Source organism: Leptinotarsa decemlineata, unplaced genomic scaffold (genome assembly GCF_025532065.1).
Source record: "Leptinotarsa decemlineata unplaced genomic scaffold, Ldec_3_MD MMD2_tig00000008_RagTag_RagTag, whole genome shotgun sequence".
NCBI lineage: Eukaryota > Metazoa > Arthropoda > Insecta > Coleoptera > Chrysomelidae > Leptinotarsa > Leptinotarsa decemlineata.
This window is the reverse complement of record NW_027412537.1, coordinates 8,926,081-8,939,265: the sequence shown is the minus strand read 5'-3', so window position 1 is coordinate 8,939,265 and position 13,185 is coordinate 8,926,081. Positions and strand designations below refer to the sequence as shown.

The 13,185-nt window shown below is 40.0% G+C and overlaps 1 protein-coding gene across 1 annotated transcript in view; it reads left to right on the top strand.

Annotated features, from left to right (window-relative positions):
- Nucleotides 1-12,769, top strand: part of LOC111513429 (uncharacterized) — a 95,729-nt gene extending 82,960 nt beyond the window's left edge. Inside the window, 3 exon segments of the mRNA XM_074170991.1 lie at nt 924-4,632; nt 4,759-5,189; nt 5,192-12,769. Coding sequence (XP_074027092.1) covers nt 924-4,632; nt 4,759-5,189; nt 5,192-9,975 — 8,924 coding nt within the window. The 3' untranslated portion in view covers nt 9,976-12,769.
- Nucleotides 12,770-13,185: the final 416 nt, after the last annotated feature.

The following is a 13,185-nucleotide window of genomic DNA, read 5'->3' as shown; positions in this document are numbered from 1 at the left end:
TTTGTTTTTTACAACGTTATCTTCTGGATGCTATTTTAAAATAATTCTTTAAATTTGGTCAAAGAGAATTCTGGAAAATTGTTAAAGCATTTATTCGGATCTGTATCAGCCAAAAAAAGAACATAATTTGTAGGACTGAGAAAAACCCGATGTTTCATTTTTCAGCTTTACGGTTTACTAAATGATATATTCAATGTGGCTTGTAGCATTAGTGGTATTCAAACATACTATCATATTGAGAGTAAAGAAACCATACCCCAACCATAAAAAAATATTTAATAAAAAAATATCTATTTCTTTTTTTCTGTATCATACATTCTACCAATTTATAAAAAACTGGAAAAAAAATTCTGATTTGTTATTTGCTGAAGACGTTTCGGGTTAAATTTATCTAAAAGAGAATTCAAGAAGGTCTCAAGTTTCAACTGTTATCTTTCTCAAGCGAGTCTAAGGTATGAGACCACAACATGAGATGAAAGATAGTTGAAGACAAGTGAAGCCTTATAAAAACAATGACAAGGGTTCTATTCCAAACACTATATTGTTTAGTTTTTTGAAAATCGACTTTCTGATATCAAAGAAGTCCAAGAATTGCCGCTGAATATAATAAATTTAAAATTCAATTTCGATAGGTTCATTGAATATCATTAGGTAAGAGACCAATAATCAGTCTGTAAGTAGTTAATGTAAAGACTATGTCACTTCTGGTGTGGTTTAATTGATATCTAGGTACTAGGGAGTAATAAAGTAGGTGAAGCTCTTGAATGTACCACACTCAGAATATACGATTTGATAACATTTATTTACACAGATCTCTTGACATTCTACAGAGATCAGTTCATATCTTCCTACCTATAATTGAGCTCCCTAAATCCCCTGGTGAACGTTTTTAGAGAGGGCGAGTCATTTTTGTTTACTCACAGTGGAAGCGTCCAAACTCTCGGCGTCTCTGGGTTCGATGGGCGTTCATGTGGTATCCCCGGATTCTCCGACGATGAGGTCAGCCTCTCGCCACCTCGTCACAGCTACGTCCTGGAACTCGGTCCCCGACACCAGGCCTACCACGCTGCCACCATCTCGGACGACGAACTTGCCGTCGCCTCCTCCTCAGAAGACGCAATCACCGTCTCCAGAGACTTCTGCGACCACGAGCCCGCTCCATATGGGGCAGTACGAGAAGTCGAAGCCCACTATCACCAGTTCGCCGCTCGCCGTCCGCGCAGCTGTTCACAGGGCAGATACAGGTACCACTCGCACCCACATTATTACCCAGATGCCCTCTAGTCATAAATCGGAGGGCAGCCTTGATCAAACCTCCTCCTTTGCTAACAACTTTCCCTCACAGACGCAGTCGCAAAATGACGTAGGATTAGAATTCGAACCCGCCCCTGAATATACCTACAAATCCATTACCACGCTGCCCAAACGCCACGTTTGGCGGCGTAGCGCTAGTTGTAAAGATCTTTACGACTTTAGTTTCGAGGAAACGGGGCAAGCTAAACGTAGAGCGCACCCCCCGAGACCTGTCGAAAAGGCGGTCATAAGCTTCGAGGAAAGAAAGTTAGAATCCCCCGTAACGCGTTACGACGAACACCCTATATTTAGCGCCAGCTCGCGCGACAGTAGCTTAGAAATTCATCAGGATATTATGATGCCCAATGAAAAAGTGTACTCGAGTAGTTATCCTGGAACGACTACCTATTCCCAGGAGTCTGTAGAAGACCCCGGTAACTATGACCTTCGTGATTCCCAAGACGATCTCTCCCACGATAGTTACGAGCTCATAGAGAAGTCCGACGACGACTATAGCACGTCAGGCGAATATAAATATAGGAAACCTAAGCCGTTTAGTATTAGGAGTTGCAGTTTGGATTCCGGAAATTATCTTCCCTCAGATAGCGAATCAGAGCAAGATAAAAGGCATAAGTGTAAGAGCAGTTCCGATGTTCACCAGGATATATTCTTGATGGAAGATCCTAGGGATTTCCCGAGGGAAATTATTCCCAGGAAATCGGACGGAAGTTACTACAAACAGTTCAAGCAGGGTTCTAGGACGTCCAGCTTGGAATCCAAGAGCGATTACTACGAGTCGAAAACTTCTAAATCTAGCAGAGAAAGTCTAAAAAAATCCCAGAGAGATCCAAGTTTCGGTTCGCGTACGTCCAGTCTAGAATCGAAATCTGACGCGGACACTAAGAAAGTGATCCGCAGAAATAAAAGTTCTGATAACGTTGACGCGAGGAATGGATATTCAGAATCGAGGACTTCTAGTCTCGAATCTAAAAGCGAGTATTTTGACGCTCCGTCGAGATTTTCAGATGATACTAAGTATAAGAATCACAAACATGATTATGACAGAAAAATCAGTTTCGAGAGAAACTACGGAATTCACAAAATACAGAATCTCGATAATATCGAGATGAACCGTAACTTCACGCACGTACAATCGATCAGTTTGCAGAACGTTGAAACGGAACAAAACATGAAGATCAACCGACTTTTGGCGAACTTGGAACAAAACACGGTGCCGAGGACGCAGAAGTCTTCGCATCACCACAGATCTCACACAGTCGATAACGAACCGTACAAACTATCGCACGATTGGCAGGAAAACCTAACAGCATGTACCCCCTCAACGGCACAGACGTGGTCTTCACAGCCACCTCTCACGGAGAGATCCACAGAATCGGAAAGCATCATATTTAGCTTTGACGATGATAAAATTCAGTCGCTGCAAGAGAGTCTCGATTCAGACGTTTGTCCGGATCACAGTTTCGGCGTGGTGCCGAACATAGACGAGAAAGTCAAGAGGTCCGATAAGAAAAGTTACCGCGACGTGTTCATGGAAATAGAGCCAAGAATTGTACACGACTTGCCCTTGCATCAACCTATCGAACGCACGAAGTCCGACCCTAACTCACTAGCTAGGCAGCGGTTGAGTTCCAGCTCTAAGCGTCTGCTGCTGATGCATCAGAAATCAATAGACTTGACTCCTGCAGAGTCCAGTGATGACGACTTCTTTTATAAACAGATACCAAGTGCTCCTCCTATAATGAAATACAAGGGAACACACTTCGAGATGCCTTCGGCCGAATTCGGCCATTTTGACGTGCTGAAAAGAGACGCCGAAGGGCTAAAAACCAAATTCGAGGTACCGAAGAGCCAGTTCGAGATATTGGGCGTCAAAGCTCAATCGGATTTCGTTAATTTGCCTCCTAAAGATGAAGATATTTCCTACGTGTTGCATAAACGTCATATAATGAATGGAATATCTAAAAATGAAGAAGTAAAACAATACGATATGCCTGAGCCTCCTAAGAAAGTGGTAATGGAAGTGAAAGAACTTTCTCCAAAAGAGGATACCAATAAAACCAAATCACTGCTCGAACCCCCAGAAACTTCATTTCTCTTCACTCAAAACATAGACCTATCCAAAGTCGATCCAGTTACCCTTGAAGTAGATAAAAGTGTAGTACCTATCCAACATTTATCAAGTCCTAAAAGGGATATAACCCACATCGATCCTGTATTGCTGGAGGCCTTGAATTCTAAATTGAGTCAAATCGAAAGCGATTCGCCTACCAGTTCTAAAACAGAAAGCATTAAACCCATTCAGAAGTTGTTGAATATTCAGAATGAAAGATTGGCGAAAAGAGATATAAAAACGGAAGATAAAGCTGTTCAAAAAGTGGAAGAGATAAAGGACGTAGAAACCAAACCGAAAATCAAAATAAAAACTGACATCAAACCAAAGAGGGTTATTAAACCGAGAATGCAGCCTGGGAAAAAGGGTGGGAAAACAAATAAGACCAAAGTAAGAATAACTTCCTTCAGTTCTGATGACGAATCCCTAGATTCTGATGATGTATTCGGTAGTGCTGAAGCAACTCCGACTAGAATTGAATTTTCCCCTCCGCAAATGCGTAAAGAAATGGAATCGATCCTCAAATTCGAGTCTGAGAGGAAATATTTGCAATATACTATGTCCTCGACTGAAGTAGAAGGATCACCACCAACTTCTAGGAAGAAAACTGACAAACAAGAAAACAATCTGGAACTAACAACCACGGAACTTAGAAGAATCTCTGAAAGGTCGTTTTCGATTCCTAGTTCAGAGGACGAATTCAACGTGAAAACTACCGATTTGCAACCAGTGTTTATCGATTGTGTGCAAGAACCTTTGAAAACTGTCCACGAACACGATAAGGAAGACGGTGATAAATCGCTGGACGAGACCCTCAAGGAAGAGTGTTCTACAGACAAGGAAATAACAACTATCGACGATGAAAGGGCGAAAGAGAAGCAGCTGCTACAGGCTGAGATTGAAAATGACTTGAAAGATTTGAAGGTGCCATCAAAAACTACGATTACCGAAATTCCCTCTCCTTCTCTGAGAAAAAGAGGACACAGCCCTCTTCTATTCGCACACGCTCGCTTGAATCTGTCTGAAGGATCAGCATTCACGCTGTTGCAAAAACAGCAAGCTCTGGATTCGCCCAGCATAGGAAGAAGGGCAAAAAGTTTGGACGCTCCTGTTATAGCTGTAAGTAAGTTACCAGCTTTGAATGCTTTTTCGAGCAAAGATGACACTTTGGCGGAAGAAGATCAACATTTGACAGACAAAGATAGCGGGTTGGATAACTATTTGATAAGTGATAAGTCAACAGAGGAGAGATCTGACACGGACGATGGCAGAAAAAATGTTCTTGAAAATGTTTTGAAAAATCGACTCGCCCAAAAAGTACCCTCCACCCCAAGAACAACCGATGACGAGTCCACCAAAGTTTCTGTGAAAGGCAAAGATTCAGCAAAAGATGATACAAGAGTGAAGGAAGGAGCAATCAAAAAAGAGAAAGAGCGGGATCAAATAGTGCCAGATGTGAGCAGCTCAAAGTCAAAGAAGATCAGTAGAAGTACTCTACCACCGAAGCAGTCTGGTTACAGGACAACGAAATCCAGGGCCCCAGTAAAGCCGCAGATTTCTAAAGAAACTGAAAAGCAGCTACCAAGACCTACTGCATCTAAACCAAAAATTCCATCGAAGTTGGAATCTTCCAAAGGACCTAAAACTTTTTCACAAAAATCTTCTGAAGTACTTCCCAGTCAAAAATCCCTCCCAATTGAGAAAACTCCAGCTCTTCCTGAAGTGAAGAGAGCTAAAAGTCAAGAGACAGAAATTACCAAGAAAACTGCCCCAAAGAAAAGGCAAAGTCGCTGGAAAAACTAGAATTGAAAAAGATGGGCAGTAAGGAAAGAACAAAGTCTCAAGAAGATAGCGATCCCGATACGATCGCTAAAAGGAAAGAAAAACAACAAATGCTCTATGAGATTGCCATAAAGCAAACGAAAACTCTCAAGAGTCCCGTTAAGGATGTACTACCAGTCTTTCCTCAGGTAGAGGAGATGGTGAGAGAACGTCATGGTAAATTGGAAATCAGCATTAATACAATAGAACCGACTGTCTCACTTGAAGAAGCAATAATAATCACGAAATCACCCAAGAAGCTCGATAAAAAAATGGGCGAGAAACTCACCAAAAGCTTGGATCTCAATGTTCCTGAAGACAGTACTAGAATTGTACAACGTTTGGGTAAGAGTTTGGATCTTGATAACCTCGACAAGCCGCTTTCAGGGGGAGAATTTGATTTCAAGCCTGAAGCGATACGGAATATGCAAGAAAAGGAATGTCTAGAGGAAACTTCCCCAGAAACAGATGCAGTACAAGAAACTGTCACGGCAGATGTTCACGAAATTCCACCTCAGGCCGACGCAGATGATAAAATCATTCTGGAAGGAACCAGCTTGGACGTATGGATTTCAGTAGACGAATCGCACAAAAAACTTGAAAACATAGAAGTAATACAAAAGTCTAACGATTTTTTTGAGCAGCGCACTTCTCCAAAGCCACCAGATCTGGGTAAAATTGACACTAAAAGTTCCTCAGATTCACAAAGTATGGAGAAGGTGAGTTTAGGTGAATCTCTCGATATAAAATACATCGATGAGTCTACCGGGGATTCGTCTGGCAGGTCGGAAAAAGACGCCCAACTCGTAGCAGAAATGCAGAGGGCTTCTAGTACAGTCAGTAAATACTTGATGAGAAAGATCGAGAAGAAACGAGAAAAAGAACACAGAGAGGACAATTTAATTCGAATCACTAGCGAAGAAGAATCTTTGACAGATGTAAGTGAATTGAAAGGTGAAAACTTGGCAGGTGCTAGTAACTTTTTATCGGTTTCTAGTGAGCATAAGGACGCGCTACTGAAATTGGGCATAGAACGGAGCAAATCCGAAGATACGGGGTCTTGGGTTACGGTTGAGTGTGAAGAATATGTTGGTATTGAAGAATCGCTCGATTACGATAATGTTACATTGGAATCTCCAGAGAAAACGCCTGACTTAGACAAGTCGCCTGAAGATAACAACTTGTTAACGGCAACTAGAAAACTGGGCAAACTAGATTTGTTGAAGAGAAGTTCAGATCAATCTAGATCCAGTGATACAACTGGTTCTTGGACAAGCGGGGAAAAAGATATCTCCCCTGGAAAGGAAGTAAAGGAGACTGACGATAGTAGTACTAGTTGTGCGATAGGTAGAGCAATTGGTTTGAGCCAAACCATCGAAACTTTCACGACCAAGGAACTTCTTGATAAAAGGTCGCCAGATTCCGAAGCACCTAGGAGCCCAAGAAGCCCTAGAAGTCCCAGAATATGTGTTTTAGGGAGAGCATTTACTATAGATGAAGGGTCCTCCTCTTTAAAACTAGATGATTCAAGCTCCGACGAGGCGAATGATATCCCGAAAGATCTAACACCTATACAGGAAACACAGATGGAATTAGAAACTTCGACTCCTATTAAAAAGACGCCTTATCCGTTCGAGGAAAAATGGTCCAATGATTCAGAATTGAGTCAAAGGCTACATAAAAAACTGTCTAAAAAGTTGTCTTCGGCAGACAAAAGCAGTCTTTCGTCTATTGACGATTCGGCCTCTGACAAGAGAAAGAACGGGCATATTTTAGATAAACCTACTCTGTTTTCTGTCGAGAGGCTTTCGACAGAATCGAGAAACTCCCTTGATACAGAATCAAGCTCAGGAAGTCTGGGTGCAGCTTGTAGATTACAGAAGTCTAATGACATCCCGAAAGATCTCAGCTCTACTTGGAAAGCTTTTCCCTTGGACAGCTCAGGTTCCGCCGACAGTTTTGATGACAATCTTCTGCCATCTGATCAAGACCAAGAAAAGCAGGAATATTTTATGTGCCGTGAAAACTCGGGCGACTTTACTACAATGTCTGATATATACTATAAGTTTGACAATGACGTCACACCCACCGGTGACGACACTGACCTTCCCGAAGATTTGGCGAATTTCCCAACGAATTTTGGTTATCCTTGCTTAACGGCAATAAGCGGACTCGGGATTGGAAATACAGATATTTTAGGTGGATACTCAGGTGGTACATTTCTTTCGAGAACTTTGTCTAGAATATCCGAGAGGAGCACAAATTCAGAAAAGTCCAGCATGGACGACGATTCCACTAAAGCGAGCACTCAGAGTGACAGTTTGAATGATGAATCGATGGCGTCTAGCAATCCTCAGGTGAGTCTTAGTTCGGAGTCCCCGAGTCACGCCCACGTTTCTGAAAACGACAAGAAGACCCCTGTCAATACCATTTTTCCTGAAGAAGAAGACGATAAAGTCAGCGACCTCAGCAAACCGAGCGACAAACAGGAAGCTTTACCGCACGTGTGCAATTTATTACAGAGACAAATATCGGATGATAGACGAACCTCAGCGGAAATGGCCGAACTGTCGATGGACGACATAGAAATAATAACTTCTGAAAGAGGTTTGCGCTTGAAGCGCCAGGGTTCCGACGACACCATCATCGACGAGGAATGTTTCGAGCCCGAGGCGAAAGACGAGAAAGTTCGATCCAGCAGTCAGGAGAGTGAGGACTGGCCTTTGCCGGAAATTCCCCAACAAGCACAAAAGTTGTTGGCGATGCACGAAATTCCTAGCACAGACACTTCTCAACAAACAACTCAGGTTTACCAGCACCCCAACAAATACATTCCGAAAACTTTCGGATTGAAAGGGTCATTGTCGCTCAAAAGCCAAGACTCCGAGAATTGGCCGAGTCCGCCTTCGAGCGTGATCGAGCCTGTTGTTGGTAACGTAGAAACCTACTACATAACTCCACCGGAGGAGGCGCATAGGGTTGTAGTGGACTCAAACACAGTAAGCAGTTACGATAACGATTCGATCTCGGACGAGAATAAAACAGTTGATTTGGAAACTGAGAAAACCCATACCTACGAGAATGTGGCTCGGGAATGTATAAGTGAAAGCATTTCAGAAAGCTTGAGTGTTGGGCCGAGCGGAATCAAAATAGTTCTGGAAGGAAAGTCGCAGGATTCCAACTCCGACGAAGATTTGAATTTGTCCAATTTGAACGATGACGTGTTCATCGACATCGTGGAAACCACTAAACATGAACTGAGACCGCCGACTGTGATGCGTCGAAGCACTGCGTCCGATGACTCTTCTCACTCACACAAGAGCGATAAAAAGAGCTCGCACAGCTCTTATTCCGAAGAAGACTGCACCAGTTCCGTCGGTACGAATTTGGGAGACGGGACTGTTCGATTTGCTTTAAAACCGACCAAGTGCACTCACAGTTCACACTCTGAAGATACCTCAATCGCATTGAGTCTATCCGAGTGGTCCAACAGTACGAATACGGTCAAGTTTCAAAATCTCTCCAGCAATAGCGGGACCACGAAAAGTAGTTCCGGTCTGAAAAGCGACGAGAATTCCCTGACTGATATCGCGCAGTCTATATCAGAGTGGTCCAGTAGTAACACAAGCACGACGCTCAAAGCTCAGCAAAACTCCGGGATGCAGTTCCAAAAATTATCATCTACTCCGTCAACGGGGGACAGTACATTGACCGATCGAATATCGACTATTTCCGACTGGTCGGGTTCTGAAACGAAGCAATTTTTTCCCACAACCATGCAAGAACATCTCACACCCACAAGGTTAGGGTCCAGTTTAGACATCGAGGAATTTTCATTAACCAGCGAGCAGAAACCAGTGCCAAGTCCCAAGAACATTCCATCCGAAGACCTGGCTTTGTTAACATCAAACTTGTTGAGTCGCAGCGACGTCAAGTCTTTTTCGAAGTCAACGGAGCGACCGATACTGATACCCACGCCTTTGTCCGACACGGACAAATCAAGTAGCTCGATAGAACAACGAACCGTGCACACACAACGTTACGACAAAGATAAACAAAAATACTTGCAGAAACACCAACCTTCTTCTAAAAGCACCGAAAGACCTATCAAAGTACCTTTGAAGTTATCGAAATGCTCTCCGTACTATTCGAGTAGCCTTAGTTCAGAGTCTACACCTTTAGCAAGCACCAGTCCCGTTCCTATGAGTAAAACGGCAACCGTACCTCTCACCAGGACTCACCGAAAGGCGATATCTAAGAGTTTGGGTCAAAAAAGTCCTCCAAGTGAAAACGACTCCACCAGCAGTGTGGAATCACCAAAAAGCAAGTCGGACAGAGACAGGAGGGGTTACAGAAGGAAAAGACAGATGCAAAACCAGCGTCGTGCTAGGATGGAAAAGGGCCAGTACAGCATAGACGAATATTATTTTGTAGAACACGAGACGGGGCTTACGGAATATAACGAGTACATACGTACGAGAAATATGGAAGAAATGGCTTCCAATTTTCAATACGAAAGCGCGTTGGCTGAGGACAGCCCTATAATGCACTATTCCGAAACTTTGGAAGAAGGTTATTATCCTGACGTCGATTCTCAGTCCGGTTCTGATATATTCCGTATGGAAAAGGATGACGAACGATTTGAAACAGTTGAGGGATTTGACGTTACTTCTATCCCGCCGCCTTTGTTAGAAGACGATTTCGAAAGTGACCCCACGCCGCAAATTTGATTTTAATGTTAACCTAACTTAGGATTTTCTATTAGGATACTATTGCTTTTTATTTTTTTGTTTGATTTGTTTCCTGATGTATTTATTTCTTTGTGTATTCTATCATATTTTGATATTTTCTGGCGTGTTTCAAATTTGTTAGGTTGAACAAATATTTACATTACTACAGAATTTTTGCCAAAAAACTCGATGTATTAATTAAATTTAAGAGCTCTCAAAATTGAAATGATGGGGAAAATTATCATATTTGGTGATTTTTGAAATATAGTGTGAAGGTTTAAAAATATACTGAAACTAAAGATGAAAACGAGAATTCTTCTTTGAATCATTTTATATCATAATTTCAACTATTGAAATAAGGTACCTATTCTGAAAAGAGTCTGAACTAAACTTATAATTGTTCATAATTCAATGAAAGATATAAAGTTGTGAAAAGATTACACCCTATTTATGTGAGAAAAGAATTATTTTTGGGTTTTGTGTATAAACACCCTGTAGAACTTTATAAAAAATATCACGACTGGAAATAATTGTGAATCGAAAGACTATAAATGAATCATTACTGAACATTTGTCACTTTTTTCAACAATGGTCAGGTAAAATCATGTTAAAAATATTTCTATTAGATAGAAGTTGTGGCTTAGGAAGTTGTACTCGAAGGTACAACTAAAAGCTCTAACGTAGGATGCACTTCAATATTCTCCTTGATAAGTTTTTCACTAATAGAATTAGTATCATCGAGAGGTAGAAAGTCGCTTATGATGCTAACTTTGTTGGTGAAACGATTATTGTGGAGAGTGTTTCACTTCTGGTGTGTGGGTGAATCATTTCTTTGAGTGCTTTCAATTTGTTTACAATATTTTAACTTGAACTACTGTACATTTGGTGGTACCCATGAATATGACTGGAAAAAGAAGTGTTTTGTTTAATTAAAACAGTTTTATTTCTCATTCGACCAGGAGTCAAAAAATATCCTACAAACAAATACAAAAATGTATGAAATGAAGAGTATTCTATTTCTAATAAAACAATTTGAATAGGTCTCAATATATAAATAAACTCTTATAAACCTGCCATTGATGATTTTTTGTGAAATACAACTTACGAATTTGCTATTTTTCTCCTCATTATTGAAGTTTTGGGAGCTTATTCTAGGCATTTGATTTTAATTTTTGAATTGGTTCTTATTTTTATAATTTTCTTGACTAGGGCATATATTTTCCACAAGTATGGTTTGTTTGGAAAATACCAGTATATAATTATTTTTGTTTCCTTCAACTATGGAATACTTTCAAACAAGCTTTGATGAAATATCCAGTTTTAATTTAAATAAAACCTCGTATAACCTCCCGACTGACAGTATTTGATATCCCATTTTTCACAGTATTTCTAAACTGCACTAGAAAGTGTTTTAGAAAAAAGATGGATTTGTGCCAATGTTAAGTATAATGACATACATAATTATGAAAAAAAGAAAAGGAAAATGCACTTTCTAATCGTAGTTTTATGTGAATATAAGCTCAATATAAAATAAGGAATTGTTTACCTTTTTTACTGTGATTGCGGAATATTCGGAATGGTATTTAATGTGTATGTAATTGATATTGCTGATAAGTTTGATATGAATGTATTTTATATTCCATTAAAAGTATTAGAAAAAAAGTAAGAGAAGCTCATTATATGTTGAGGTACAGGATTTTTAGGTAAGATATTTGAAAATGTTTTGAAAATCCAAAACTCTTTCATATTCTAAACTCAGTGATTTTAAAAAAGATGGAAGTGGGCGGATTTTGACGGATTTAATCATCGAGTTGACTACGTTTTACTGAGTGCGGGAAAAACCCAAATTAAACTCAAAAATCAGTATTCTTTATAGTTCTTACTATCGAATATTCATTAACTATTTATTGAGAGAATACCTTCACTTCCACTGTCACATTAGTACCCAAGGACTCATTATCGGCAGTCTTGAAAATTGTGCCAAACGTTGGAGGTATTTCTGGAATTTTGCGATTGTTCTGTGTTAATGAATAGTTAACCACTTCTTTATTGTACCAACAAGTAATAATATATCTGTCTTCTGTACTAAACTTGAAACGGAAAATACCAATTCAGAATAAGAGCAAAAGTTTATATTTTGTTTTATTCTGGGTTGGATTTCTGTTTTTAATAATGTCTCTCGAAACTGTACCCTATCTTTTATTCACGATATGGATTCAGCCATCATAATTATTCGTTTCATTCCAAAATCTTGTAACTTCCTGGTAGGGAAAAAGTTTCTGCAAGACCCAAGTACGGTAATTCACATACAGTGTACGCCACCGAAAAGAAACTGAATATCTTCAAGACATATTTGCTGAGAAAAATAGGTCTATTTTTCATTCAAGAGGCTCATCTTTCTAGCATACCTCAATTGTCGTACCTTCTTCCCCACCTCTTTGTGACCATCTCGCTTAGAATTTGGATATGGAAAGTACTAAGTGTGACACATAATTAAGAGGAAACTTTATCATTTATTATTTTATTTATTTATTTATTCAACAACAAAGCCAATTTACAAAAACATATTCAACAAAGTGTGATGAACTACAAAGTATTTTTGAATGCTCAAGTCTGATGTCTACATTACAATTTACAATTTTACAAAACATTTAGCAAAGTGTGAAATACAAAATATTAACATTCTTATGACTAGTGACTATAGTACTAAAAGATGAAACAATTCTGGTACTTAAAAAAAAAAGATGTAACAAATTTGGTACTTACAAAGAAACTGGTAAGGTAAAGAAAAGCTTTGAAAACGCTGTAGCCTTTTCAATTGAAACTGTCCCAGGAATTCATTTACAATTCATGTTACTATCCACTACGTAACTTTTCATATTGGTGCCCTCTTGCAGTGAAAAACTGATCCGTATTTCAAATTACGATACTATCAAACTGAATTAGCCTCCATCACCTGTAATAATTGGGTATAATTCAGTCTACGTCCGACGTTGTCGAGTATTTCTGATGCAGAGGGCGCCAAAATGAAAACTTAGGTTATGAACAGTAACATGGATGAATATCTCATACAATTACCTTTTTAATGATGTTTCACACTTGGTACTTTTCCTATTAAAATTCTAAGGGTGATGTTCAATACGTAGGTCCAAAGTGGTCCACCGCAACCCATAAGGGCTTATTGTGGCTTGATGTTCAATAAGGGACGGA